We start from the raw sequence: 26680 nt of genomic DNA, 5'->3' as shown, positions 1-26680 counted from the left end.
ACACACACACACAAACACACACACACACACACACACACACACACACACACACACACACACACACACATACATGTCTTGCCTACTTTGTGTGGACTCACGTTTGGTCAGTAGGTTGTGAGGGCCCCCCTTTCCACTATAGCTAGAATGATGAAAAAAATACATCTAGCACTAGATGGGAGTAGAGAGTTGCAACTTCACTTCAGAATGCAAAACACACAAAGTAAAAACATTTTTTTTTACTTATGTAGTTGTGAGGACCGACCGCTGTTGCTAGGTAGATTTGACCATACACACACATAGTAGTGAGTTCTGTGAGTTGGCCATTTTTAAGGACAGCAAAGTACTCAATGAAGGTAACACATCTAAATTGAAAATAAATCATATCTTGCTAATTGCTCAACCTATTTTCATTCAGTTTGCATTATTGTATAAATGTACAAAACATGTACTACATATACAAATGTATGTACATAATAAGTAGAAAATGAAACATACACAAAATGTGTACATAAATACATAGAGTACAGTACACACACACACACACACACAGCAGCAGGCCTAGACAGGAGGAGGACAGAGTGTAGAACATCAGAGGGTCAATTGTGCGAGAAAATGAGAGCAGACAGTGTTGACAAACAATGTTGCAACACAATTTAGAATCCCTGTGGGATGCAGAAACTGGCAGAGAAATGTTCCGTGCAACGTTCATATTGTTGTTACTCAGCCAGCGTTTGTGGGTCTGATGGACCCGTTGCATTTTGTGGCTTTTAATGCCTCACAATCAAACACTTTTATGTTCAAATACTGAACAGATGTTTACCTTATCCCAATAAACATCTGTTCAGTATTTTAACATAAAAGTGTTTGATTTCTCTGCCGGTTTCTGCATCCCACAGGGATTCTTCTTTTGTGTTTCTGCACCTGCGGTTCCCACACAAGGTTGCAACATTGTTTGTCAACACTGTCTGCTCTCATTTTCACGTACATTTGACCCTCTGATGTTCTGTGTACCTACACTCTGTCCTCCTCCTGTCTAGGCCTGCTGTGTGTGTGTGTGTGTGTATACTGTACTCTATGTATTTATGTACACATTTTGTGCATGTTTCATTTTCTACTTATTATGTACATCAGTGACGTGCAGTCACTAGAGGCAGGTGAGGCGGGGCCTCACCTGCCATCATGGAAAGAAAAAAAATTTAAAAAGAAAACAAATTAATTAAATTGTTATATGTATCCAGTGATTATACTATAAAGTTATTTTCCATTTAACTTCACCAGTTTTAGATTATTTTTATTCAAAATCGCTGAATTTTCACATTTGCCGTTCAAATACTGAGAAGAGACGGTGCGGTGAACAGCAGCCAGTTGAGGCACGTCACTCAGTGCCTCAACATGGATTGCGCAATGACTCGGCTAACTGCTGGCCTGCTGTGCAGTGAGACTGTATTGCTATATGAACTATATTATACATTTCCATAGTTTAGTTAGCTGAGGTATATAATGTACAGTGTATTTTGTCAACAACTGTATGTGTGTAACGTATTTCTTGTGCTGAGCGATCATAAAACGGTTGCAAAAGATGCACTGGCTGAGGCTCGCCTCCTGCACCCCCGCCGTAGAATTGTTATATCAACTAAAGCCCACACTTAAACTTTCCACGTGCAAGATTGAATCTATTTTAAAAAATTATTTCATAAGAAGCCAAAAAGTGCAAAAACAATAATGTTGGTGTTGGAGGAGTTGTGAATGACTGCAGGGCCACAACATTAGATACACCTGCAGACTGCAGGTGTACCTAATTCACAACTCCTCCAACACGAATATTATTGTTTTTGCACTTTTTGGCTTCTTATTAAATAACTTTTGTAACCTATTTTCATGGGCTTTCCTCTTTGTGATGTTAAGTTCCTGTTATACAGTATATGCCTTGAGCTCTTATTTTGAAGGCGCTAAGAGCGGAAGTGATGTCACGTTGCGGAGGTTTTTGAAAGAAGGTAAATAAAGTGGTCCTTGTGTAAACTGGAGCCTCCGTGTTTGTTATTTTGTAGTTTCATACAGTATAGGCGACATTTATAAACCCTCGGTTACACTTTTTTAAATAGATTCAATCTTGCACGTGGAAAGTTTAAGTGAGGGCTTTAGTTGCGGCGCATGGACTTAATTTCTAAGTAAAGGTAAGACCCTAATAACGTTTTTTTTATTAAATGTGCTTTTTTGTGTGCTACAGTTTGTATGTGTAAAGTTAAAGTTAAGTTAAAGTACCAATGATTGTCACACACACACTAGGTGTGGTGAAATGTGTCCTCTGCATTTGACCCATCCCCTTGATCACCCCCTGGGAGGTGAGGGGAGCAGTGGGCAGCAGCGGCGCTGCGCCTGGGAATCATTTTTGGTGATTTAATTCCCAATTCCAACCCTTGATGCTGAGTGCCAAGCAGGGAAGAATGCTGGTATGAGCTTTTAAACATAACCCGTTAAATGCTGCCAATCAAATGGTGAATAAGATACTCTTTAGGGTTCATATGTTTGTAAATCTGACTGTGATGAAGTCAGTGCCTCACCAGCCATCAACCTCACCGCACGTCACTGATGTACATACATTTGTATATGTAGTACATGTTCTGTACATTTATACAATAATGCAAACTGAATGAAAATAGGTTGAGCAATTAGCAAGATATGAACTATTTTCAATTTAGATGTGTTACCTTCATTGAGTACTTTGCTGTCCTTAAAAATGGCCAACTCACAGAACTCACTACTATGTGTGTGTATGGTCAAATCTACCTAGCAACAGCGGTCGGTCCTCACAACTACAAAAGTAAAAATTTTTTTTTTACTTTGTGTGTTTTGCATTCTGAAGTGAGGTTGCAACTCTCTACTCCCATCTAGGGCTAGATATATTTTTTTTCATCATCCTAGCTATAGTGGAAAGGGGGGCCCTCACAACTGACAGATGTTTATTGGGATAAGGTAAACATCTGTTCAGTATTTGAACATAAAAGTGTTTGATTGTGAGGCATTAAAAGCCACAAAATGCAACGGGTCCATCAGACCCACAAACGCTGGCTGAGTAACAACAATATGAACGTTGCACGGAACATTTCTCTGCCAGTTTCTGCATCCCACAGGGATTCTTCTTTTGTGTTTCTGCACCTGCGGTTCCCACACAAGGTTGCAACATTGTTTGTCAACACTGTCTGCTCTCATTTTCTCGCACATTTGACCCTCTGATGTTCTGTGTACCTACACTCTGTCCTCCTCCTGTCTAGGCCTGCTGTGTGTGTGTATACTGTACTCTATGTATTTATGTACACATTTTGTGCATGTTTCATTTTCTACTTATCATGTACATACATACATATACATACATATACATATAGATGTGTTACCTTCATTGAGTACTTTGCTGTCCTTAAAAATGGCCAACTCACAGAACTCACTACTATGTGTGTGTATGGTCAAATCTACCTAGCAACAGCGGTCGGTCCTCACAACTACAAAAGTAAAACATTTTTTTTTACTTTGTGTGTTTTGCATTCTGAAGTGAGGTTGCAACTCTCTACTCCCATCTAGGGCTAGATATATTTGTTTCATCATCCTAGCTATAGTGGAAAGGGGGGCCCTCACAACCGACAGATGTTTATTGGGATAAGGTGAACATCTGTTCAGTATTTGAACATAAAAGTGTTTGATTGTGAGGCATTAAAAGCCACAAAATGCAACGGGTCCATCAGACCCACAAACGCTGGCTGAGTAACAACAATATGAACATTACACAAGGGTTAAAAGAAGAAACCAAGAGCACAGCAGCGGGACAACTTCCTGTTTCTACTGTGGGCGCCTAAACGGGCTGCAGGTTATGTCCCTGCAGGCATTCCTGGGAAAAAAGTTTATTTTTCTCCCCTCCCCGCCCCCCCCCCCCTGTGGTGTAACAAATGATGGCAGCTGTGCTTTAAGGGAGAGGAAGGGCAGCAGAGGAAAAGAGAGGAGCTTTTTGTCTGTTGGTCACGGCGAAGGACTCGGCTCATCCATTTGAGGGGGCGCTAAAATCTGATAAAAAGCTCAGTCACGGCCCCCCCTCACCACCTCCCTTCTTGGCATCACAATGAAGGACTGTGAGAGTCACTCATGCTTCTCGGACATCGCTGGCAGTCTCCCCCCCCATCATCGTCGCTGGTGTGCGGCTTGTAAACAACGAGGCCTCAGCGAAGTCGACAATACTTTTCCTCCCGCAGTCACTCGCATAAATCCAATCAACATGTCGTCGCCGTTAAGTGCTCTGATCTAATTATACCGTATGGTTAGACGTGCAAATGCCTGGCGGCAATTACACCGCCACTCAACTCGCTTAAGTGCATTTTCAATCACATGATCTGTGCTTCTTTATAGAATGGAGCAAATACTGGGGCTGTACAGCATGTTTACTCAACTGCAGAAAGTATCAGTAGTCTATTAGGGTCTATTATTGCTCTATTTTTTTTAATTAATTATACAAAATAATCCCACAATAAATAACACAAATGTATATACTATATCTAAACATCTTTCAGTTTAAATATATTATCAATTTAGATGATTCCATATGAGTTAGAACATTGTGTTAGATGTAAATATAAACGGAATACAATGATTTGCAAATCCTTTTCATCCCATATTCAATTGAATGCACTACAAAGACAACATATTTGATGTTCAAACTCATCAACTTTATTTTTTTTTTTGCAAATAATAATTAACTTAGAATTCCATGGCTGCAACACGTGCCAAAGTAGTTGGGAAAGGGCATGTTCACCACTGTGTTACATCACCTTTTCTTTCAACAACACTCAATAAACGATTGGGAACTGAGGAAACTAATTGTTGAAGCTTTGAAAGTGGAATTATTTCCCATTCTTGTTCTATGTAGAGCTTAAGTTGTTCAACAGTCCGGGCGGGGTCTCCGCTGTCGTATTTTACGCTTCATAATGCGCCACACATTTTCGATGGGAGACAGGTCTGGACTGTAGGTGGGCCAGGAAAGTACCCGCACTCTTTTTTTTACGAAGCCGAATGAATGTGGCTTGGCATTGTCTTGCTGAAATAAGCAGGGGCGTCCATGAAAAAGATGGCCCTTAGATGGCAGCATATGTTGTTCCAAAACCTGTATGTACCTTTCAGCATTAATGGTGCCTTCACAGATGTGTAAGTTACCCATGTCTTGGGCACTAATGCACCCCCATACCATCACAGATGCTGGCTTTTCAACTTTGCTCCTATAACAATCCGGATGGTTCTTTTCCTCTTTTGTCCGGAGGACACGACGACCATAGTTTCCAAAAACAATTTGAAATGTGGACTCGTCAGACCACAGAACACTTTTCCACTTTGTATCAATCCATCTTAGATGAGCTCAGGCCCAGCGAAGCCGACGGCGTTTCTGGGTGTTGTTGATAAACGGTTTTCGCCTTGCATAGGAGAGTTTTAACTTGCACTTACAGATGTAGCGACCAACTGTAGTTATTGACAGTGGGCTTCTGAAGTGTTCCTGATCCCATGTGGTGATATCCTTTACACACTGATGTCGCTTGTTGATGCAGTACAGCCTGAGGGATGGAAGGTCACGGGCTTAGCTGCTTACGTGCAGTGATTTCTCCAGATTCTCTGAACCCTTTGATGATATTACGGACCGTAGATGGTGAAATCCCTAAATTCCTTGCAATAGCTGGTTGAGAAAGGTTTTTCTTAAACTGTTCAACAATTTGCTCACGCATTTGTTGACAAAGTGGTGACCCTCGCCCCATCCTTGTTTGTGAATGACTGAGCATTTCATGGAATCTACTTTTATACCCAATCATGGCACCCACCTGTTCTCAATTTGCCTGTGGGATGTTCCAAATAAGTGTTTGATGAGCATTCCTCAACTTTATCAGTATTTATTGCCACCTTTCCCAACTTCTTTGTCACGTGTTGCTGCCATCAAATTCTAAAGTTAATGATTATTTGCAAAAAAAAAAAAAGGTTTATCAGTTTGAACATCAAATATGTTGTCTTTGTAGCATATTCAACTGAATATGGGTTGAAAAGGATTTGCAAATCATTGTATTCCGTTTATATTTACATCTAACACCATTTCCCAACTCATATGGAAACGGGGTTTGTAAATACAAAATACAATTATACATAATATAATGTCACAGTCCAATAAAAACAACAAACACCTCAAATTTGTACACTTTTTTTAAATATATTTTTTTACTAAATTTATTTTTTCCACATTAAAAAAAAATAAAAATATTTTGAAATATTGTACATAGAAAATATCAAATATCAGAGAATGATACAGTTTGGAGTTACGTGTTTTTCACCAAACTATATATTAACACATAGGGGTAAAGGTAAAGGTAAAGGTAACTTAGAATAATTATGTATACGTTATCACACAACTCTTATGCTTAAAGGCCGTTGCTATAGTTATTATCTCTAGTTGTACTTTTCTATCCGTGCAAAGGCACACAACTTGTTATCTTCCACTGCAAGTTGCCTCGCAGCAGCAGTTTCTGTCTTCCAGCCTGCTAAACAGCCAAGGACGGACTTCAAGTACCTCAACGAAGACAAGCAGACAAAGCAGAGACCAGGGCGAAATCTCCAGCTCAGCACATTTGCATTCCGAATAATCACGTATTGTGTCTACTGGGGCTGCTTGCGTAATATGTGTCCCCTCCCCCTGGAAGCAGCCTCAGTGATGTTAACTAGGAAACTCCTGAATAAATAGAGGAGCGCGGGGGCTGTACCTTAGAGCGTGGTGGGAGAGTGCAGCCCCAAACGTTTCTCCTCATGAGCAAAATTGAACTCTGTCTCTGCCTGATTCCTTGCTTCTTGTCTTGTTTAATAGATATTTGAGGCACAGCGCCTATTAATTATTAATTGAGGAACGGCAAGGCGTGGTATTTTTAGACAAGCATATCCTGTGTAGCCAGCGTGCGTGTGAGAGCGTGTGTGCAACATCGACTTGATCGACCTTTCCTCGCTCTCCCGTGAGCGTCCGCACGAGTTATGCTTTCGCGGCGTTTTTGCGAACAAACGGGCGATGAGATATGGCAGGGAGCAAAAGGAGACGACAGGGGCGAGAGACTGAGGCAAAGATGTTCTCCTCGTCGCGCTATATCCAGTCTGCTATCAGGCCCGTGGGCTGCTCGACTCCCGCCAATCGCCAGCCTCCGCCACTGCGCCGCCGTGTCCCCCGAGCTCTCCATCCGCCGTGCGCGAGCAAAAAAAACACGGCACATTTGTTTCGACTCGCTGTTGACCCTGCGAGCCTCTTGTTTCTCCCAAAGTGGATTAAACAAGCCGTAGGGGGCGTTCATGCTGCCGCCAAAAACAAACACACATGCAAAGACAGCCATTATTTGTCTCGCCTGCCGCCCCCGGAGGGGAGGCTGACACTCTCCTCCTCATCCCGGCATCATGGCAGCCAGGAGCGATGCGAGAGTAAGGCCTTAGAAACTGGGAAATGGAGAGGATGGCATGCCTGGGTGTTCTGTGGATGCACCCTATGAGGCAGCGTACATGTAATCCAGATACCCCCACATTTTTTTTAATCATCAGTTGGTTTTCCCGATACAACTCTTTACGTGGTTAGAGGGTGTGATTTCAAACCCCGGCCGAGTCATACCAAAGACTATGAAAATGGCATCAAGGGTTGGAATTGGGGGTTAAATCACCAAAAATTATTCCCAGGCGTGGCTACTGCTGCTGCTCACTGCTCTCCTCACCTCCCAGGGTGTGATCAAGGGGATGGGTCAAATGCAGAGGACAAATTTGACCACACCTAGTGTGTGTGTGACAATCATTGGTACTTTAACTTCATTAACTTTAATGTAGTGATCAAACTGAAAGTCAATGTTACGAAGCAAAAGGAGTGTTTGTACTTCACAGAAATACTCAAGTAAGAGTAAAAAATACTTTATTTTGTTTTAAAACTTACAGAGCTCCTAAAGGGACATGGGGGAATTATTTTTTTTTATATAATTTATTTAAAATTAAAAAATGTATCTTGTGCGCACGAGTAAGTTTCTCGTGCGCATATATATATAATTTTTTTAATTTTTTTTTTATAACTTTATAAAAAGATTCTCGTGCGCACGAAAAAAAAAAAAAATATATATACATATTTTTTTTGACATTAATCTCGTGCGCTTGAGAAACTTTCTCCTGCGCACGAGATACATGTCTAAAAAAAATAAGAAATAAAAAAATATATATAATTTTTTTCTTTTTCATGTGCACGAGAAACTATCTCGTGCCCACAATAAACTTTCTCGTGTGCATGAGATACTTGTCTAAAAATATATATATATATATATATATATATATATATATAATTTTTTTTTTTTTTTTTGACATGTATCTCGTGCGCATGAAAAACTTTCTCGTGCGCACGAGATACATGTCAAAAAAAATTTTTTTTAAATACAACATTTTTTTAAATTTATTTTGTTTATAACTTTATAAAAAGTTTCTTGTGCGCACAAGATACATGTCTAAAAAATAAATTATAAAACAAATACATTTCCCCCATGTCCCTTTAGGGGCACCGTAGGTTTTAGGACTGGACTCTCACTATTATGTTAGATCCACTATGGACTGGACTCTCACACTATAATGCTAGGTCCACTATGGACTGGACTCTCACTATTATGTTAGATCCACTATGGACTGGACTCTCACTATTATGTTAGATCCACTATGGACTGGACTCTCACACTAATATGTTAGATCCACTATGGACTGGACTCTCACTATTATGTTAGATCCACTATGGACTGGACTCTCACTATTATGTTAGATCCACTATGGACTGGACTCTCACACTAATATGTTAGATCCACTATGGACTGGACTCTCACTATTATGTTAGATCCACTCTGGACTGGACTCTCACACTATTATGTTAGATCCACTATGGACTGGACTCTCACTATTATGTTAGATCCACTATGGACTGGACTCTCACACTATTATGTTAGATCCACTATGGACTGGACTCTCACAATATTATGTTAGATCCACTATGGACTGGACTCTCACTATTATGTTAGATCCACTATGTACTGGACTCTCACACTATTATGTTAGATCCACTATTGACTGGACTCTCACTATTATGTTAGATCCACTATGGACTGGACTCTCACACTATTATGCTAGATCCACTATGGACTGGACTCTCTCACTATTATGTTAGATCCACTATGGACTGGACTCTCACGCTATTATGTTAGATCCACTATGGACTGGACTCTTACACTATTATGTTAGATCCACTATGGACTGGACTCTCACACTATTAACTAGATCCACTATGGATTGGACTCTCACACTATTATGTTAGATCCACTATGGACTGGACTCTCACACTATTAACTAGATCCACTATGGATTGGACTCTCACACTATTATGTTAGATCCACTATGGACTGGACTCTTACACTATTATGTTAGATCCACTATGGACTGGACTCTCACACTATTATGTTAGATCCACTATGGACTGGACTCTCACTATTATGTTAGATCCACTATGGACTGGACTCTCACACTATTATGCTAGATCCACTATGGACTGGACTCTCACTATTATGTTAGATCCACTATGGACTGGACTCTCACACTATTATGTTAGATCCACTATGGACTGGACTCTCACACTATTAACTAGATCCACTATGGACTGGACTCTCACAATATTATGTTAGATCCACTATGGACTGGACTCTCACACTATTATGTTAGATCCACTATGGACTGGACTCTCACACTATTATGTTAGATCCACTATGGACTGGACTCTCACACTATTATGTTAGATCCACTATGGACTGGACTCTCACAATATTATGTTAGATCCACTATGGACTGGACTCTCACAATATTATGTTAGATCCGCTATGGACTGGACTCTCACAATATTATGTTAGATCCACTATGGACTGGACTCTCACACTATTAACTAGATCCACTATGGACTGGACTCTCACTATTATGTTAGATCCAGTATGGACTGGACTCTCACACTATTATGTTAGATCCACTATGGACTGGACTCTCACACTATTATGTTAGATCCACTATGGACTGGACTCTCACACTATTATGTTAGTCTCCACATCTGCGGTCCCCTCCGAGGGTTCTCATTGTCATCCCATTGGGGTTGAGTTTTTTCTTGCCCTGATGTGGGATCTGAGCCGAGGATGTGTTTGTGCCTTGTGCAGCCCTTTGAGACACTTGTGATTTAGGGCTATATAAGTAAACACTGGTTGATTGATTGATCTCAACGCCCGAGCATCCTGATTCCTGCAGGCTCCAAGAAGGGGATGCGGGGTTGGACGCGATATCGCCTACATTTCTAGCGCTCTTATATTAAATATCGACAACAAAGGCGCGAAAAAAAAGAAAGAAAGAAAGAATGACTTCCCCCTTGTTGCTGATAATTCCCTCTTGATAATGTTTTGTCAAAGCGTTTCCTGGCGATCAAACACGGCAGTCATTTAGAGGCGAATTAGCGCCACAAAGACGCTTCTTGTTGGGGGAGCATTACCTACTGGAAGCCGAAGGAACATTTTCCTCACCTTCCCAAACGATCTGCTGCCAAATTGCCTTCCCTCTTTCATGTGAGCTTCACAGAAGCACATCACACACTATTTCATGCGAGCTCCCTCCCTCGCATTAAATGATACTGTTTATACACGGCGGCATCTATCATCCCATTTCACACTTCCCCTGGCTTGTTTATACGCCTCAGGTTCTGGGGCAACGTCAAGGCGCATTCTTCCCTTCTTCCCCTTCCTCTATTCCTTCTCTCCGAGTGCCCAAGCCTTACTAAGTGTTTGATCAATGCGCGGCGAGGTAGCCTAATGTCCGGCAGGTCTTGTTCTGGGCTGATAAATGTGTCAGGGTGACAAGAACAAAACCTTGAGGTTCTTTCCAAGGCTACGGTCATCGAGGAACGTGAGGTATATCACAGTCCAAGACAGAGCACCAGAACCAGGTCCTAGACTGGTTTCCGCAAATCTTTCCGCGCTCCCCGAAGCAAGAAAAGCAAATTGCGTGTGGATTTTGACGCGGTATGACGCCGCCGCAGCCCCGGAGAGGAGTTGTATTCTCTTTTGTCAAAGATTTGGACTGTCGGTTCAGGGAAAGGACACGCTGTGTAGTGTGGAAATAATCACATTTCCGATGGCAGTTCCAGTCCGACTTGCGATACAATTAACTTAAACGTGGAGGCGCTATGAGTAATGACTATTGCTCTAATCCCAAGACGCGGGGGTTGCAAGTGACGCACGTACAGTACGCAGACGTCAAAACGAGCAGTGGGGTTTGCGGAGTAAAAAACCGAACAACTTTTTCCTCTTCAGTGTTCTCTGTGAACAACACAAAATGTCCATAGCGGTACATCCCATTCACAATATTGTTTCAACTGCTGATTTGTATGTTACCTGCATTTTTTTTTTGTCTTTAATACTGCTCAGTGCCCTACACGAAAATACGGAAATAGAGCAGCAGCAAGAGAATTGAACATAAATGGTGCGTAGGTAGAGGAAGCAACAAGATGACCTGCGCCACTAAGACAGGGAGACAGCGCCGGACGACATACGCCAACATCTGCCAGTGGACTGGACTGGATAGGACTGGACTCTCACACTATTATGTTAGATCCACTATGGACTGGACTCTCACACTATTATGTTAGATCCACTATGGACTGGACTCTCACACTATTATGTTAGATCCACTATGGACTGCATTTTTTTTTTGTCTTTAATACTGCTCAGTGCCCTACTGGTTAGAGTGTCCGTCCTGAGATCAGTAGGTTGACTACGGTCTGCACTGGAGCCAAACAGCAGGACAGGTGTAACAACTACCGTATTTTCCGCACTATTAGCCGCACCTAAAAACCACAAATTTTCTCAAAAGCTGACAGTGCGGCTTATAACCCGGTGCGCTTTATATATGGATTAATATTAAGATTAATTTTCATAAAGTTTAGGTCTCGCAACTACGGTAAACAGCCGCCATCTTTTTTCCCCGTAGAAGAGGAAGCGCTTCTTCTTCTACGGTAAGCAACCGCCAAGGTAAGCACCCGCCCCCGTAGAAGAAGAAGCGCGCGGATATTACGTTTCATTTCATTTGTGTGTTTACATCTGTAAAGACCACAAAATGGCTCCTATTAAGAGACACGCGTACAACGCAGAATTCAAACTCAAGGCAATAAGTCACGCAGTAGAACACGGAAATAGAGCAGCAGCAAGAGAATTGAACATAAATGGTGCGTAGGTAGAGGAAGCAACAAGATGACCTGCGCCACTAAGACAGGGAGACAGCGCCGGACGACATACGCCAACATCTGCCAGTGGATCGTAAATGCCTGGGCGGATATATCGGTCTCAACTGTGGTCCGAGCTTTCCGGAAGGCAGGATTCACGGAACTGCTGGACAACAACAGCGACATTGACTCTGATGACTTCGACGAGACGGAGCCGGCCATTTTGGATGCCGTATTCGCCCAACTTTTTAATTCAGACACTGAAGAAGAATTCGAGGGATTTATGGATGAGGAATAACTTCAGAAAGTGAGCTTTAAATGTTTTAATTTGTGTGTTGTGTGACATTAACGTTCGAGCAACGTTGAGTTATTGATGTTGCTATTGCTCTGCACTAATTTGAGTGTTACTATTTTTGTGATTGCACATTTGCACATTACATTTTGGGGGTGAACAGAGTTGTTAGAACGCTGGTTTGTAATACATTATTAAAGTTTGACTGACCTATCTGACTGTTTTTTTGACATTCCCTTTAGCGCAGCGTAGGCGCGGCTTATAACCCGGGGCGGCTTATAGGTGAACAAAGTTTTGAAATATGCCATTCATTGAAGGTGCGGCTAATAACCCGGGGCGGCTTATAGTGCGGAAAATACGGTACATTATTACCTGTCACTCTTTATAACTCCTTGTGCAGATCTGAATGCCCATCCATCCATCCATTTTCTACCGCTTATTCCCTTCGGGGTCGCGGGGGGCGCTGGAGCCTATCTCAGCTACAATCGGGCTGAAGGCGGGGTACACCCTGGACAAGTCGCCACCTCATCACAGGGCCAACACAGATAGACAGACAACAGTCACACTCACATTCACACACTAGGGCCGATTTAGTGTTGCCAATCCACCTATCCCCAGGTGCATGTCTTTGGAGGTGGGAGGAAGCCGGAGTACCCGGAGAGAACCCACGCAGTCACGGGGAGAACATGCAAACTCCACACAGAAAGATCCCGAGGCCGGGATTGAACTCACGACTACTCAGGACCTTCGTATTGTGAGGCAGACGCACTAACCCCTCTGCCACCGTATGCTCATTATTTAAATGTTGACCTAAGTTTGAAGCAAAAGGCGGTAATACTAATCGCCACGTTTGGCCGAGTCATACCAAAGACTATAAAAATGGGAGCCATTACCTCCCTGCTTGGCACTCAGCATCAAGGGTTGGAATTTGGGGGTTAAATCACCAAAAATTATTCCCGGGCGCGGCCACCGCTGCTGCTCACTGCTCCCCTCACCTCCCAGGGGGTGATCAAGGGTGATGGGTCAAATGCAGAGAATAATTTCGCCACACCTAGTGTGTGTGTGTGTGACAATCTTTGGTACTTTAATATTACTTATTTATAACTAATATCATTATTATTAGACTCCAGAAATAACCATACCCCACCCTAAACCTAACGTCACTGACCCACTTACACACAGCCCGTAATTTGGTACCGGTACCAACATGTTTATTGATATTTTTCAAAATAAAGGGAACTACAAAAAAATGTCAATATTGGTTTTGTTTTAACAGAAAAAAAAAAAAAAAAAAAAAAAATATATATATATATATATATATCAAACATATGTTTCTTGTTGTACACAAACAACAATTTACAATTTTCCATACTACATATAGTCTGCCATAATCAATGATTAGCTTAGAATATAATACAAAGCTTTATTGACATTATATTAAATTATTCATGATTTATGGTTGCCACCCCTGGTTTGTACTTTAAGAAAAATACAATTATTGTAAATACTAAAAATAAAACTGTGGATAAAAGTACACAGATAAGCCATGTAGCAGGTACAACACACACTTGTTAAAGATAAAACACAAATTGTAGGAATTTGTTACAAAAAAGATTAAGTTAAAGTCAAAGTACCAATGATTGTCACACACACACACTAGGTGTGGTGAAATTTGTCCTCTGCATTTGACCCATCCCCTTCTTCACCCCCTGGGAGGTGAGGGGAGCAGTGGGCAGCAGCGGTGCCGCGCCCGGGAATCATTTTTGGTGATTTAACCCCCAATTCCAACCCTTGATGCTGAGTGCCAAGCAGGGAGGTAATGGCTCCAATTTTTATAGTCTTTGGTATGAACTCACAACCTACCGATCTCAGGGCGGACACTCTAACCACTAGGCCACTGAGTAGGTGAACGGTGATGGTGATGAGTGATGAACGGGTCCGATTGTGTCCTGCAAAACTAATAATAAAGCGATTGCCACGAATCGGCGGCCTCAGCATTCTGACCTGAAAACGGAGCTTATCAGACCCTTTGCTGGGTAAAGTGAAGGGTGTTACCCCTGACGAAAACATCGACCCTGGAAGGAACGTCTGCCCTGTGCTCCTCGACTACGGTCTGCACCGGAGCCAAACAGCAGGGCAGGTGTAACAACTGCATTATTACCTGTCAGGGTTAGGGTTAGGCTTGAGTTTTTTCTTGTCCTGATGTGGGATCTAACCCTTGTGCAGCCCTTCGAGACACTCGTGAAGCTTTGATTGATTGATTTAACTATTTTGCAATTTTGAAAGGGGGTGTTGGCTGTGTTATACTTTCTTCGAATGAAACGACGGTTATTGTTCAACTTTGACAACAACATTTTTACTTTTTCAACTTTACAAAAGCCCAGTGCATGGTCATGTGGACCCTGGTGCGATTGTGGCCGCAGAGAATGTTAGAATCAGCCCTGTGCTGAAGATGAGTTGCGAGCAAAAAAGGCTGTCAAACATCGACCCTGGAAGGATTGTCTGCCCTGTGCTCCTCGACTACGGTCTGCACCGGAGCCAAACAGCAGGGCAGGTGTAACAACTGCATTATTACTTGTCAGGGTTAGGGTTAGGCTTGAGTTTTTTCTTGCCCTGATCTGAGCCGAGGATGTTGTGGTGGCTTGTGCAGCCCTTTGAGACACTCGTGAAGCTTTGATTGATTGATTGAACTATTTTGCAATTTTGAAAGGGGGTGTTGGCTGTGTTATACTTTCTTCGAATGAAACGACGGTTATTGTTCAACTTTGACAACAACATTTTTACTTTTTCAACTTTACAAAAGCCCAGTGCATGGTCATGTGGACCCTGGTGCGATTGTGGCCGCAGAGAATGTTAGAATCAGCCCTGTGCTGAAGATGAGTTGCGAGCAAAAAAGGCTGTCAAACATCGACCCTGGAAGGATTGTCTGCCCTGTGCTCCTCGACTACGGTCTGCACCGGAGCCAAACAGCAGGGCAGGTGTAACAACTGCATTATTACTTGTCAGGGTTAGGGTTAGGCTTGAGTTTTTTCTTGCCCTGATCTGAGCCGAGGATGTCGTGGTGGCTTGTGCAGCCCTTTGAGACACTCGTGAAGCTTTGATTGATTGATTGAACTATTTTGCAATTTTGAAAGAGGGTGTTGGCTGTGTTATACTTTCTTCGAATGAAACGACGGTTATTGTTCAACTTTGACAACAACATTTTTACTTTTTCAACTTTACAAAAGCCCAGCGCATGGTCATGTGGACCCTGGTGCGATTGTGGCCGCAGAGAATGTTAGAATCAGCCCTGTGCTGAAGATGAGTTGCGAGCAAAAAAGGCTGTCAATAGGCGGGCTGCTCGCTAAGTGCCTGCGAGTGAAGCCTGATCAAAGCGAAGGGGTTTAGCTCGGGAAGGTGGAAAGATGCTGAGGCGCCTCGGAGAGTCCACACAGAAAGAGACAAATATTGAATCCCATTAAGTCCAGCCAAGTGTGTCTGACAGGTGCAGGGAGAGTGTTTCGCGGCGAGGGCGAGCGGCTCCTTCCAAGTGAAGTGTATCGCGGCTGCCCACCACACACTCGGTCACGCCTCTCTCTCCTTCTCACGGTGGCGGGATTACAGGGGAGGAGGGCCTTAGGGATATTTAAAGCAGCATTTCAAGGGAATCAGGCCTGCTTCACAGCCGTCCCTAGGCCGTGTGACCGGGCCCTGGTCTCCCTCTTAACGCCGGCCGCACTAATCAATCCCTTCTCTCTTCAAGCCCGGAGAAAGAAAGCGAAGAAGGCGAGATCCGGGAGAAAGAGCCTCAGAAGAGAAAGGAACAGGCGAAAAGTCCGGGATTTGCTTTTAACACATGAAGCCGCCCGTTGAATATGCATGCGCAGGGTGGTGCGCGGAGCCCAAAGCAATCTTATTCTTCTCCGAGTGAAGTTTGCTCCTGACCGCCACGTCGGGCGGCGAGCCGGGGCTTCGTTCTTTGACGAGTGTCCACTTAGAAAGCCGAGGCTCCTGCGAGGACGAGCTCCGCTTGACACGAGCAAAGCCGCATCTCAGGAGGACTTGCCGCACTGATGGGGGGGACGGGGGGGGGACTTAGCGGGGACAAGCTGCAATGACTTTTAGAGGCGGGCTGTATTAAAGGCTAAGTGGCAATAAAAACAAGCGCTATTTGGCTTGCCAGCCGCCATTCTGGACACGCTTCCGCGCTGGTGTAGTTAGAGCCTGGGGATGGGCGATAAACTTAAATAGTTTGTCAGACAAAGAAATGGGAACGGGAACGCCGAGCGGGGGCCTGAGGATGATTCACTTTTAATTTGGCGAGTTCAGCAGAGGCTCTAGGTTTGAAATTGAAAAAACCATTGTCATAAATGTCATCAACAGCTCGTGTTTGTGTGGGTGAGGGCGCACCGCACAGGCGTTTGGATCGAATAATTATTTTGCTCCCTTACTGGACCCAAAATAAACCAAACTTCTAACATCGAGTAGCTCTGTCTGGACTGGAGCCTGCTCGGGATGATGTTCGAAACCGGTTCTCACGGTTGTTCGATAAGAAAAGAACCAATTCCATGGACTCGAATCCCTTTTTGAGAACCGGTTCCCGTTATCGAGGCCACTATAGTAAAGAAAAAGAGTTGGTTCTTTACTCGAATCCCTTCCCACGTACAGGAAATGCCCTGTGGGACCTGCAATGTTATGCCCATTTAATTGTAGACTCTTACTGACACCTTGTGGCGATATGAAAATACTACGCGTCATTAGTTTGGGCACTTCTGGGTTGAGACAATTGAGAAGTAGACAAGTTGTGTTCGCTCTTACAAGCCTTGGAAAAGATAAGTCTGTAAGTCATACTTGCCAACCCTCCCGGATTTTCCGGGAGACTCCCGAAATTCAGCGCCTCTCCCGGAAACCTCCCGGGACAAATTTTCTCCCGAAAATCTCCCGAAATTCAGGTGGAGCTGGAGGCCACGCCCCCTCCAGCTCCATGCGGACCTGAGTCCGCTTTCCCACAATATAAAGAACGTCTACAGTAAAGCAGTTCGTCTGCCGTAAACAGCAATGTTGTGACACTACTGCCATCTAGTGCATTTGATGAAAGCACTTTTGTGATGAGGTGGCGACTTGTCCAGGGTGTACCCCGCCTTCCGCCCGATTGTAGCTGAGATAGGCTCCAGCGCCCCCCGCGACCCCAAAGGGAATAAGCGGTAGAAAATGGATGGATGGATGGACTTTTGTGCGTGCCACACAGCAATGCATAATCAGAAAGGGTGTTCAGCATGGTTAGAAAGATAGTGACAGAGAATAGAACAAGGATGGACAATTCAACCCTTAACTCAACAATGAGTAGATGAGTGTTATGTGTGTGTATATGTGTAAATAAATGAACACTGAAATTCAAGTATTTATTTTATTTATATATATATATATATATATATATATATATATATGTATATATATATATATATACATATATATATATATATATATATATATATATATATATATATATATATATATATATATATATATACATATAAGAAATAATTGACTTTCAGTGAATTCTAGCTATATATATATATAGCTAGAATTCACTGAAAGTCAATTATTTCTTATATATATATATATATATATATATATATATATATATATAAGAAATAATTGACTTTCAGTGAATTCTAGCTATATATATATATATATATATATATATATATATATATATATATATATATATATATATATATAGCTAGAATTCACTGAAAGTCAATTATTTCTTATATATATATATATATATATATATATATATATATATATATATATATATATATATATATATATATCCATCCATCAATCCATCCATTTACTACCGCTTATTCCCTTCGGGGTCGCGGGGATATATATATATATATATATATATATATATATATATATATATATATATATATATATATATATATATATATATATATATATATATATATATATATATATATACATATATATATATATATGAAATACTTGACTTGGTGAATTCTAGCTGTAAATATACTCCTCCCCTCTTAACCACGCCCCCAACAACGCCCCCGCCCCAACCACGCCCCCCGCACCCACCCCCCACCCCCCAAAATTGGAGGTCTCAAGGTTGGCAAGTATGCTGTAAGTAAACTGTTTAACTTGTTTATGTAACTCAATATGAAGGTGGAAAGTGTTTAAGTTTGATACTAAGTTGTTTATTGAAAAACGATTTTTGTGCACTGTTTCAATGGATGTTTTGAGGACTTAAAATGGCTGCCAGTCGTATATTTCCACCATCAAAATAGTTTCAACACTCAGAAGTATTTGTTTGATGATAGTACTGTATATTTGTGTGAAGCTAATATTTACATATTGTGTATTACATTTCAGTATGTTAATTGAATCACATAGCTTATACATTTGTCATTCTGTGTATTTCAGTTTAAAAAGAAAACAATAACAGTCCAGTGCAAGACAAAAGTAAAGATAGGAAAAGACAAAGCAAGATCAACAACAATAAAGAGCCTACATGGATTAATCTGCTTTGGATTGTTTGTTAGCTGTCTGCCAAGCTGTATAACCTCAACACGTATAGTGAGGGCAGAACAGGCAATATGGAATTATTGCCAGGCTTCGCTCTCATGTAAGGTGGGAAGAATTGTTGATTGATGACTGTGGTGTTCTTAGTGTCATAGTGTGTGTAGTTAGTATGTTCCAATAGCAGCAGAAGTGCACTTTTTGGAGAGCTGTATTATTTTCAGTTTTGTGCCCAAGGGACTGATTTTACTTAACACTATATTATTATTTATACACCTATAGTGATCACAGAGACGGCTTGTTTTTGTGTTACTGTATATATTTGTTTTTCTGAAAAATCCCACTTAATATACTTTGGGTAACAACAGTCAATATTGTATTTTTTTTTTTTTTTAGGGGGGTAACAGTCAATATTTATTTATTTATTTATTTTTTCTTATAAAATGAAAGTGAGCTTTTGTTAAACCAAATATTGTGTTTTTTTCCATATACAACAACCTATCTGGATTCGATAAGAGAATCGACAAGGAATCGGTTCGATAAGAGGATTCGATAATGGGCTCGAACTCGATAATTTCTTATCAAACATCATCCCTAGAGCCTGCAGTGCCTCAGACTGGAAGTCTCTGCATAGAGTGGTGATGTCAGAATAATTGTATATAAGTTATCACACAACTTGTTTTCCCATGAGTTCAGGCTGCCCTGCGAGAAGACAAAAGCTGTCTTAGTCCTTATCGAGCAAAAGGCCGACCGCTTGTAAACCTCCACTGTGTGCGATGGGATGCGACGTGGAGGTGTCGGTTTCTTTGATCTATTGGACAGCCACAGGAAAACCTTGTCATGACCCGAGATCTACAAAGCAAAGAGGGGGGAAGACCTGACACCGCTCCAGGCACATTTTCTTTGAACTGTTTATGACCGAGTGCGGGAGATTTTTATGACCCCCCGTCTCTTAGGAGCAGCTGCGTAATGTAATGTAATGTAATCAGAAAATGCCCAAGTAAAGGAGCGCTTTGGGACTGCCTTCAGAGCGTGGTGGGAGACTATACGAGTGTGCAGCCCCAGACGTTTCTCCTCATGAGCTAAATTGAATCCTGTCTCTGTTTGATTCCTGTCAGGTTCAAACACCGATGACATCTATTAAACAGACGAGAAGCAAGGAATCATGCAGAGACAGAGTTAAATTTTGCTCAATTGAGGAGAGACGTGTTTTGGGCTGTACTCTAGTTACAGATCCAAACTACGTTCTAAAAGTCCAGCCCACGTGCTTCCTCTATTTATTTGGGAGGTCCCTGGTTACATCACTGAAGCTGTCGCTGAGGGAAGGGGGTAATCTTGACAGCTCCAGTTAGACACAATATATGATTATACAAAAATGCAAATGTGCTGACAGTCGTGATTAGGGATGATGTTCGAAACCGGTTCACCCGGTTGTTCGATAAGAAAAGAACCGTTCGATAAGAAAAGAACCGATTCCATGGACTCGAATCCCTTTTTGAGAACCGGTTCCCGTTATCGAGGCCACTATAGTAAAGAAAAATAGTTGGTTCTTTATTCGAATCCTTGGGAACGAATCCCGTCCCACAAGAAATGCCCTGTGGGACATCACAGGAAATGATGATAAGGTCATTTCCTGTGATGTCACACAAGCAGCAAAAATAATGGACCGGAAAAAACGCCTCAAGGCATGGCTATTCACCTATAGTGATCACAGAGACAGGCTGTTTTTGTGTTACTGTATATATTTGTTTTTCGGAAAAATCCCACTTAATATACTTTGGGTAACAACAGTCAATATTTTTTTTTTTTTTTTTTTTTAGGGAGATAACAGTCAATATTTATTTATTTATATTATTTTATTTTTTTCTTATAAAATAAAAGTAAGCTTTTGTTAAACCAAATATTGTGTTTTTTTTCCATATACAACAACCTTTCTGGATTCGATAAGAGAATCGATAAGGAATCGGTTCGATAAGAGGATTCGATAATGGGCTTGAACTTGATAATTTCATATCAAACATCATCCCTCGTCGTGATATCGCCTTGTCTCTGCTCTGTCTGCGTCATGGTACTCATTTATGACTGAGTGCGGGAGCTGTTTATGACCCCCCGCCCCTTAGGAGCAGCTGCGTAATGTAATCAGAAAATGCCCAAATAAAGGAGGAGCGCGTTGGGACTGCCTTCAGAGCGTGGCGGGAGACTGTCCGAGTGTGCAGCCCCAGACATTTCTCCTCATGAGCTAAATTGAATCCTGTCTCTGTTTGATTCCTTTGCTTCTTGTCTTGTCTAAGAGATGTCATCGGTGTTTGAACCTGACAGGTGAGGACGGCGGAAAAGATCATCAGGACTCCTCTTCCTCCTATCCGGGAGATCGCAAAAAGCCGCTGCCTGACCAGGGCTCAGAAAATCTGCAGAGGCTCCTCCCACCCCCCACCAAGGACTGTTTTCACTGCTGGACTCTGGAAAGAGGTTCCGCAGCCTCCGTAGTAGAACCTCAAGGTTCTGTAACAGCTTCTTCCCTCAGACCGTAAGACTTTTGAACGCATCATAATAATCCCCTCAATTCCCCCCCAAAAATGGATTAACTGGCTGGAATATAAAGACAATATAACATACCTCCATAAACCTGGATGCATATGCAAAAGTGCAATATATTTATCTGTACAGTAATCTATTTATTTATATCTGCACCTTATTGCTCTTTTATCCTGCACTACAACAAACTAATGCAACGACATTTCATTCTTATCTGAACTGTAAAGTTCAAATTTGAATGACAATAAAAGGATGTCTAAGTCTAAAAAAGGAAGTCTAAGCTTTCCTATTTATCATAAAGATATTGCTTGATGATAACAGTCTGGCTTTAGTCTACAAACAACTGAATGTGTGTGTGTGTGTCTTACATAATTAGCAGCGCCGTCGGCCCCGTCGTCTCGCAGCTCGGCCACGACGAAGCAGACATACTCCTGCTGGCTGGTGAGCGGCTTGTTGTAGAAGCCCTCGTACCACTTCTCGTCGCCCAGGGTGAAGGTGGGCGGCAGCGCGGGCAGCTTGGCGGCAATGTAAGGCTTGGACAAGCCCAGGTGGCGCCGCCGCCGCCTTAGGGCGGGGCCTTTGCTCGATTTCGCCAGCTGTGGACAACATGGATGTTGGATTAGTACAGACAGATAACATATCTGAGGGCTAAATCGGGGGCCCTAAGCAGGATTTTAACTTAAGGCCTACCCCCATAACAACATTTTTTCAAACTTTTTAAATTAACTCTTAAGGCACAATCTGCTTGTTTACATGCTTTTTTATTTTTTTATTTATCTTTGCTATTTGGGCTTATTGGACCCTAATTAGAATAAAAACTAAGAATCATCTTTTGATATGATGTACCTAATCCATAAGTACACAAACGTGTACTTCATGTTTAGTGACATGCTAATTCTTATTTTTACACTTTTTTTTTCCAAATTCCATTGTATGTTGTACTCTTCTGACACCACCAGATGACAGTATAAGTGTCCACATACGTGGCCATAAGACCCCAATTCAGTAGTGTACACAATTTTGGAAATAAGAGATAAAAGGTGCTGTCCACACATGTGGCCACTGGGCCCTTAGAGCAGTGGTTCTTAACCTTGTTGGAGGTACCGAACCCCACCAGTTTCATATGCGCATTCACCGAACCCTTCTTTAGTGAAAAGTAAAATGTTGTTTTTTTTCAAATTCAAGACAAAGTTATATGTTTTTGGTAACACTTTAGTATGGGGAATATATTCTAAGTAACAAAGACTTAATTTAGAGTTTTTTGGACACTAGGGGAACATATTCTAAGTAACAAAGACTTAATTTAGAGTTATTTGGTTAGGGTTAGGGTTAGAGGGTTAGGGTCAGGGTTAGAGGGTTAGGGTTATAATAAGGCCATACCGAATAAGGCATGAATAAGTACTTAATAATGACTAGTTAAGTGCCAATATGTTACTAATTTGCATGTTAATAAGCAACTAATTAATGGTGAATATGTTCCCCATACTAAAGTGTTACCATGTTTTTTTACTGGTGCACAAAATGAACCGTCCATTAACATCACCTTGTTCAAAGAACAAAACCAACACAGTGCATAAACTCACAACAAATTACACACCTGCAAATCAGTCTGACTTCTGTTGTTGCCGTATCCGTAATACGCCGATAGGGAGAAGTTTTTATTTACACGATGAGTCGGGTGTCTCTTGACCTCCGCCGAACCCCTGAGCCCCCTGCTCCTAAGAACCACTGCTTTAGAGGCTAATAGACTAGAATGTAATTTCTTTTCTTTCTTTCTTTCTTCAGTTTATTTCGAACATGAACACACTTACAGCATAATACATCACACAATTTCATATCATTTCACTTTACATCATGTCCGAAAAGGAGTAGGAAGAAGCAAAGCTTATTTAATCCTACCCCTTTCCCACTTCAGAGCGTTTACAAATATATACATTTCCTGCACTGGCTTCCTGTGCACTTAAGATGTGACTTTAAGGTTTTACTACTTACGTATAAAATACTACACGGTCTAGCTGCATCTTATCTTGCTGATTGTATTGTACCATATGTCCCGGCAAGAAATCTGCGTTTAAAGAACTCCGGCTTATTAGTGATTCCCAGAGCCCAAAAAAAGTCTGCGGGCTATAGAGCGTTTTCTATTCGGGCTCCAGTACTCTGGAATGCCCTCTCGGTAACAGTTAGAGATGCTACCTCAGTAGAAACATTTAAGTCCCATCTTAAAACTCATTTGTATACTCTAGCCTTTAAATAGACCCCCTTTTAGACCAGTTGATCTGACGTTTCTTTTCTATTCTCCTCTGCCCCCCTCTCCTACGTGGAGGGGTTGGGGGGGGCACAGGTCCGGTGGCCATGGATGAAGTGCTGGCTGTCCAGAATTGGGACCCGGGGTGGACCGCTCACCTGTGCATCGGTTGGGGACATCTCTGCGCTGCTGTTACCATGGCTACTTATGATTTTCATCTGCCTCGTCCACTGCTTCCACGCCTGCCTCACCGACTTCTGTTGCTTCCACGCCTTCCTTGCCGACGACGCGCCCACCTCCCCGTCGGCTACGGATGTGGCCGTTCCCTGGCCGCCCGCCTCGCCAAGTGCACCCACCTCCCTGTCGGCCACGGATGTGGCCGTTCCCTGGTCGACCGCCTCGCCAAGTGCACCCACCTCCCTGTCGGCCACGGATGTGGCCGTTCCCTGGTCGCCCGCCTCGCCAAGTGCACCCACCTCCCTGTCGGCTACGGATGTGGCCGTTCCCTGGTCGCCCGCCTCGCCAAGTGCACCCACCTCCCTGTCGGCCACGAATGTGGCTGTTCCCTGGTCGCCCGCCTCTCCAAGTGCACCCACCTCCCTGTCGGCTACGGATGTGGCCGTTCCCGGGTCGCCCGCCTCGCCAAGTGCACCCACCTCCCTGTCGGCTACGGATGTGGCCGTTCCCTGGTCGCCTGCCTCGCCAAGTGCACCCACCTGCCTGTCGGCCACGGATGTAGTCGTTCCCTGGTCGCCCGCCTCGCCAAGTGCACCCACCTCCCTGTCGGCCACGGATGTGGCCGTTCCCTGGTCGCCCGCCTCGCCAAGTGCACCCACCTCCCTGTCGGCTACGGATGTGGCCGTTCCCGGGTCGCCCGCCTCGCCAAGTGCACCCACCTCCCTGTCGGCTACGGATGTGGCCGTTCCCTGGTCGCCCGCCTCGCCAAGTGCACCCACCTCCCTGTCGGCCACGGATGTGGCCGTTCCCTGGTCGCCCGCCTCGCTAAGTGCACCCACCTCCCTGTCGGCTACGGATGTGGCCGTTCCCTGGTCGCCCGCCTCGCCAAGTGCACCCACCTCCCTGTCGGCTACGGATGTGGCCGTTCCCTGGTCGCCCGCCTCGCCAAGTGCACCCACCTCCCTGTCGGCTACGGATGTGGCCGTTCCCGGGTCGCCCGCCTCGCCAAGTGCACCCACCTCCCTGTCGGCTACGGATGTGGCCGTTCCCGGGTCGCCCGCCTCGCCAAGTGCACCCACCTCCCTGTCGGCCACGGATGTGGCCGTTCCCGGGTCTCCCGCCTCGCCAAGTGCACCCACCTCCCTGTCGGCTACGGATGTGGCCGTTCCCGGGTCGCCCGCCTCGCCAAGTGCACCCACCTCCCTGTCGGCTACGGATGTGGCCGTTCCCTGGTCGCCCGCCTCGCCAAGTGCACCCACCTCCCTGTCGGCTACGGATGTGGCCGTTCCCTGGTCGCCCGCCTCGCCAAGTGCACCCACCTCCCTGTCGGCTACGGATGTGGCCGTTCCCTGGTCGCCCGCCTCGCCAAGTGCACCCACCTCCCTGTCGGCTACGGATGTGGCCGCTCCCGGGTCGCCCGCCTCGCCAAGTGCACCCACCTCCCTGTCGGCCACGGATGTGGCCGTTCCCGGGTCGCCCGCCTCGCAAAGTGCACCCACCTCCCTGTCGGCTACGGATGTGGCCGTTCCCTGGTCGCCCGCCTCGCCAAGTGCACCCACCTCCTTGTCGGCCACGGATGTGGCCGTTCCCTGGTCGCCCGCCTTGCCAAGTGAACCCACCTCCCTGTCGGCCGCGGATGTGGCCGTTTTCGGGTCGCCCGCCTCGCCAAGTGCACCCACCTCCCTGTCGGCTACGGATGTGGCCGTTCCCGGGTCGCCCGCCTCGCCAAGTGCACCCACCTCCCTGTCGGCTACGGATGTGGCCGTTCCCGGGTCGCCCGCCTCGCCAAGTGCACCCACCTCCCTGTCGGCTACGGATGTGGCCGTTCCCTGGTCGCCCGCCTCGCCAAGTGCACCCACCTCCCTGTCGGCCACGAATGTGGCCGTTCCCTGGTCGCCCGCCTCGCTAAGTGCACCCACCTCCCTGTCGGCCACGGATGTGGCCGTTCCCGGGTCGCCCGCCTCGCCAAGTGCACCCACCTCTCTGTCGGCAACGGATGTGGCCGTTCCCTGGTCGCCCGCCTCGCCAAGTGCACCCACCTCCCTGTCGGCTACGGATGTGGCCGTTCCCTGGCCGCCCGCCTCGCCAAGTGCACCCACCTCCCTGTCGGCTACGGATGTGGCCGTTCCCTGGTCGACCGCCTCGCCAAGTGCACCCACCTCCCTGTCGGCTACGGATGTGGCCGTTCCCTGGTCGCCCGCCTCGCCAAGTGCACCCACCTCCCTGTCGGCCACGGATGTGGCCGTTCCCGGGTCGCCCGCCTCTCCAAGTGCACCCACCTCCCTGTCGGCTACGGATGTGGCCGTTCCTGGGTCGCCCGCCTCGCCAAGCGCACCCACTTCCCTGGTCGCTCGCCTCGCCAAGTGCACCCACCTCCCTGTCGGCCACGGATGTGGCCGTTCCCGGGTCGCCCGCCTCGCCAAGTGCACCCACCTCCCTGTCGGCCACGGAAGTGGCCGTTCCCGGGTGGCCCGCCTCGCCAAGTGCACCCACCTCCCTGTCGGCCACGGATGTGGCCGTTCCCGGGTCGCCCGCCTTGCCAAGTGCACCCACCTCCCTGTCGGCTACGGATGTGGCCGTTCCCGGGTCGCCCACCTCG

General features: G+C 44.7%; 1 protein-coding gene across 10 annotated transcripts in view; it reads right to left on the bottom strand.

Annotated features, from left to right (window-relative positions):
• Positions 1 to 26680, bottom strand: part of LOC133618463 (receptor-type tyrosine-protein phosphatase F) — a 470668-nt gene that overhangs the window by 72578 nt on the left and 371410 nt on the right. For all 10 annotated transcript variants that reach the window (XM_061978831.2, XM_061978833.2, XM_061978832.2 and 7 more), the window contains one exon: positions 22028 to 22255. In XM_061978831.2, the coding sequence (XP_061834815.1) occupies positions 22028 to 22255 (228 nt within the window). The remainder of the gene's footprint in view (positions 1 to 22027; positions 22256 to 26680) is intronic.

The sequence above is a fragment of the Nerophis lumbriciformis genome, linkage group LG19, assembly GCF_033978685.3.
Source record: "Nerophis lumbriciformis linkage group LG19, RoL_Nlum_v2.1, whole genome shotgun sequence".
Lineage (NCBI taxonomy): Eukaryota > Metazoa > Chordata > Actinopteri > Syngnathiformes > Syngnathidae > Nerophis > Nerophis lumbriciformis.
The sequence above is the reverse complement of the archived record's forward strand: the minus strand, read 5'-3'. Positions and strand labels throughout refer to the sequence as shown.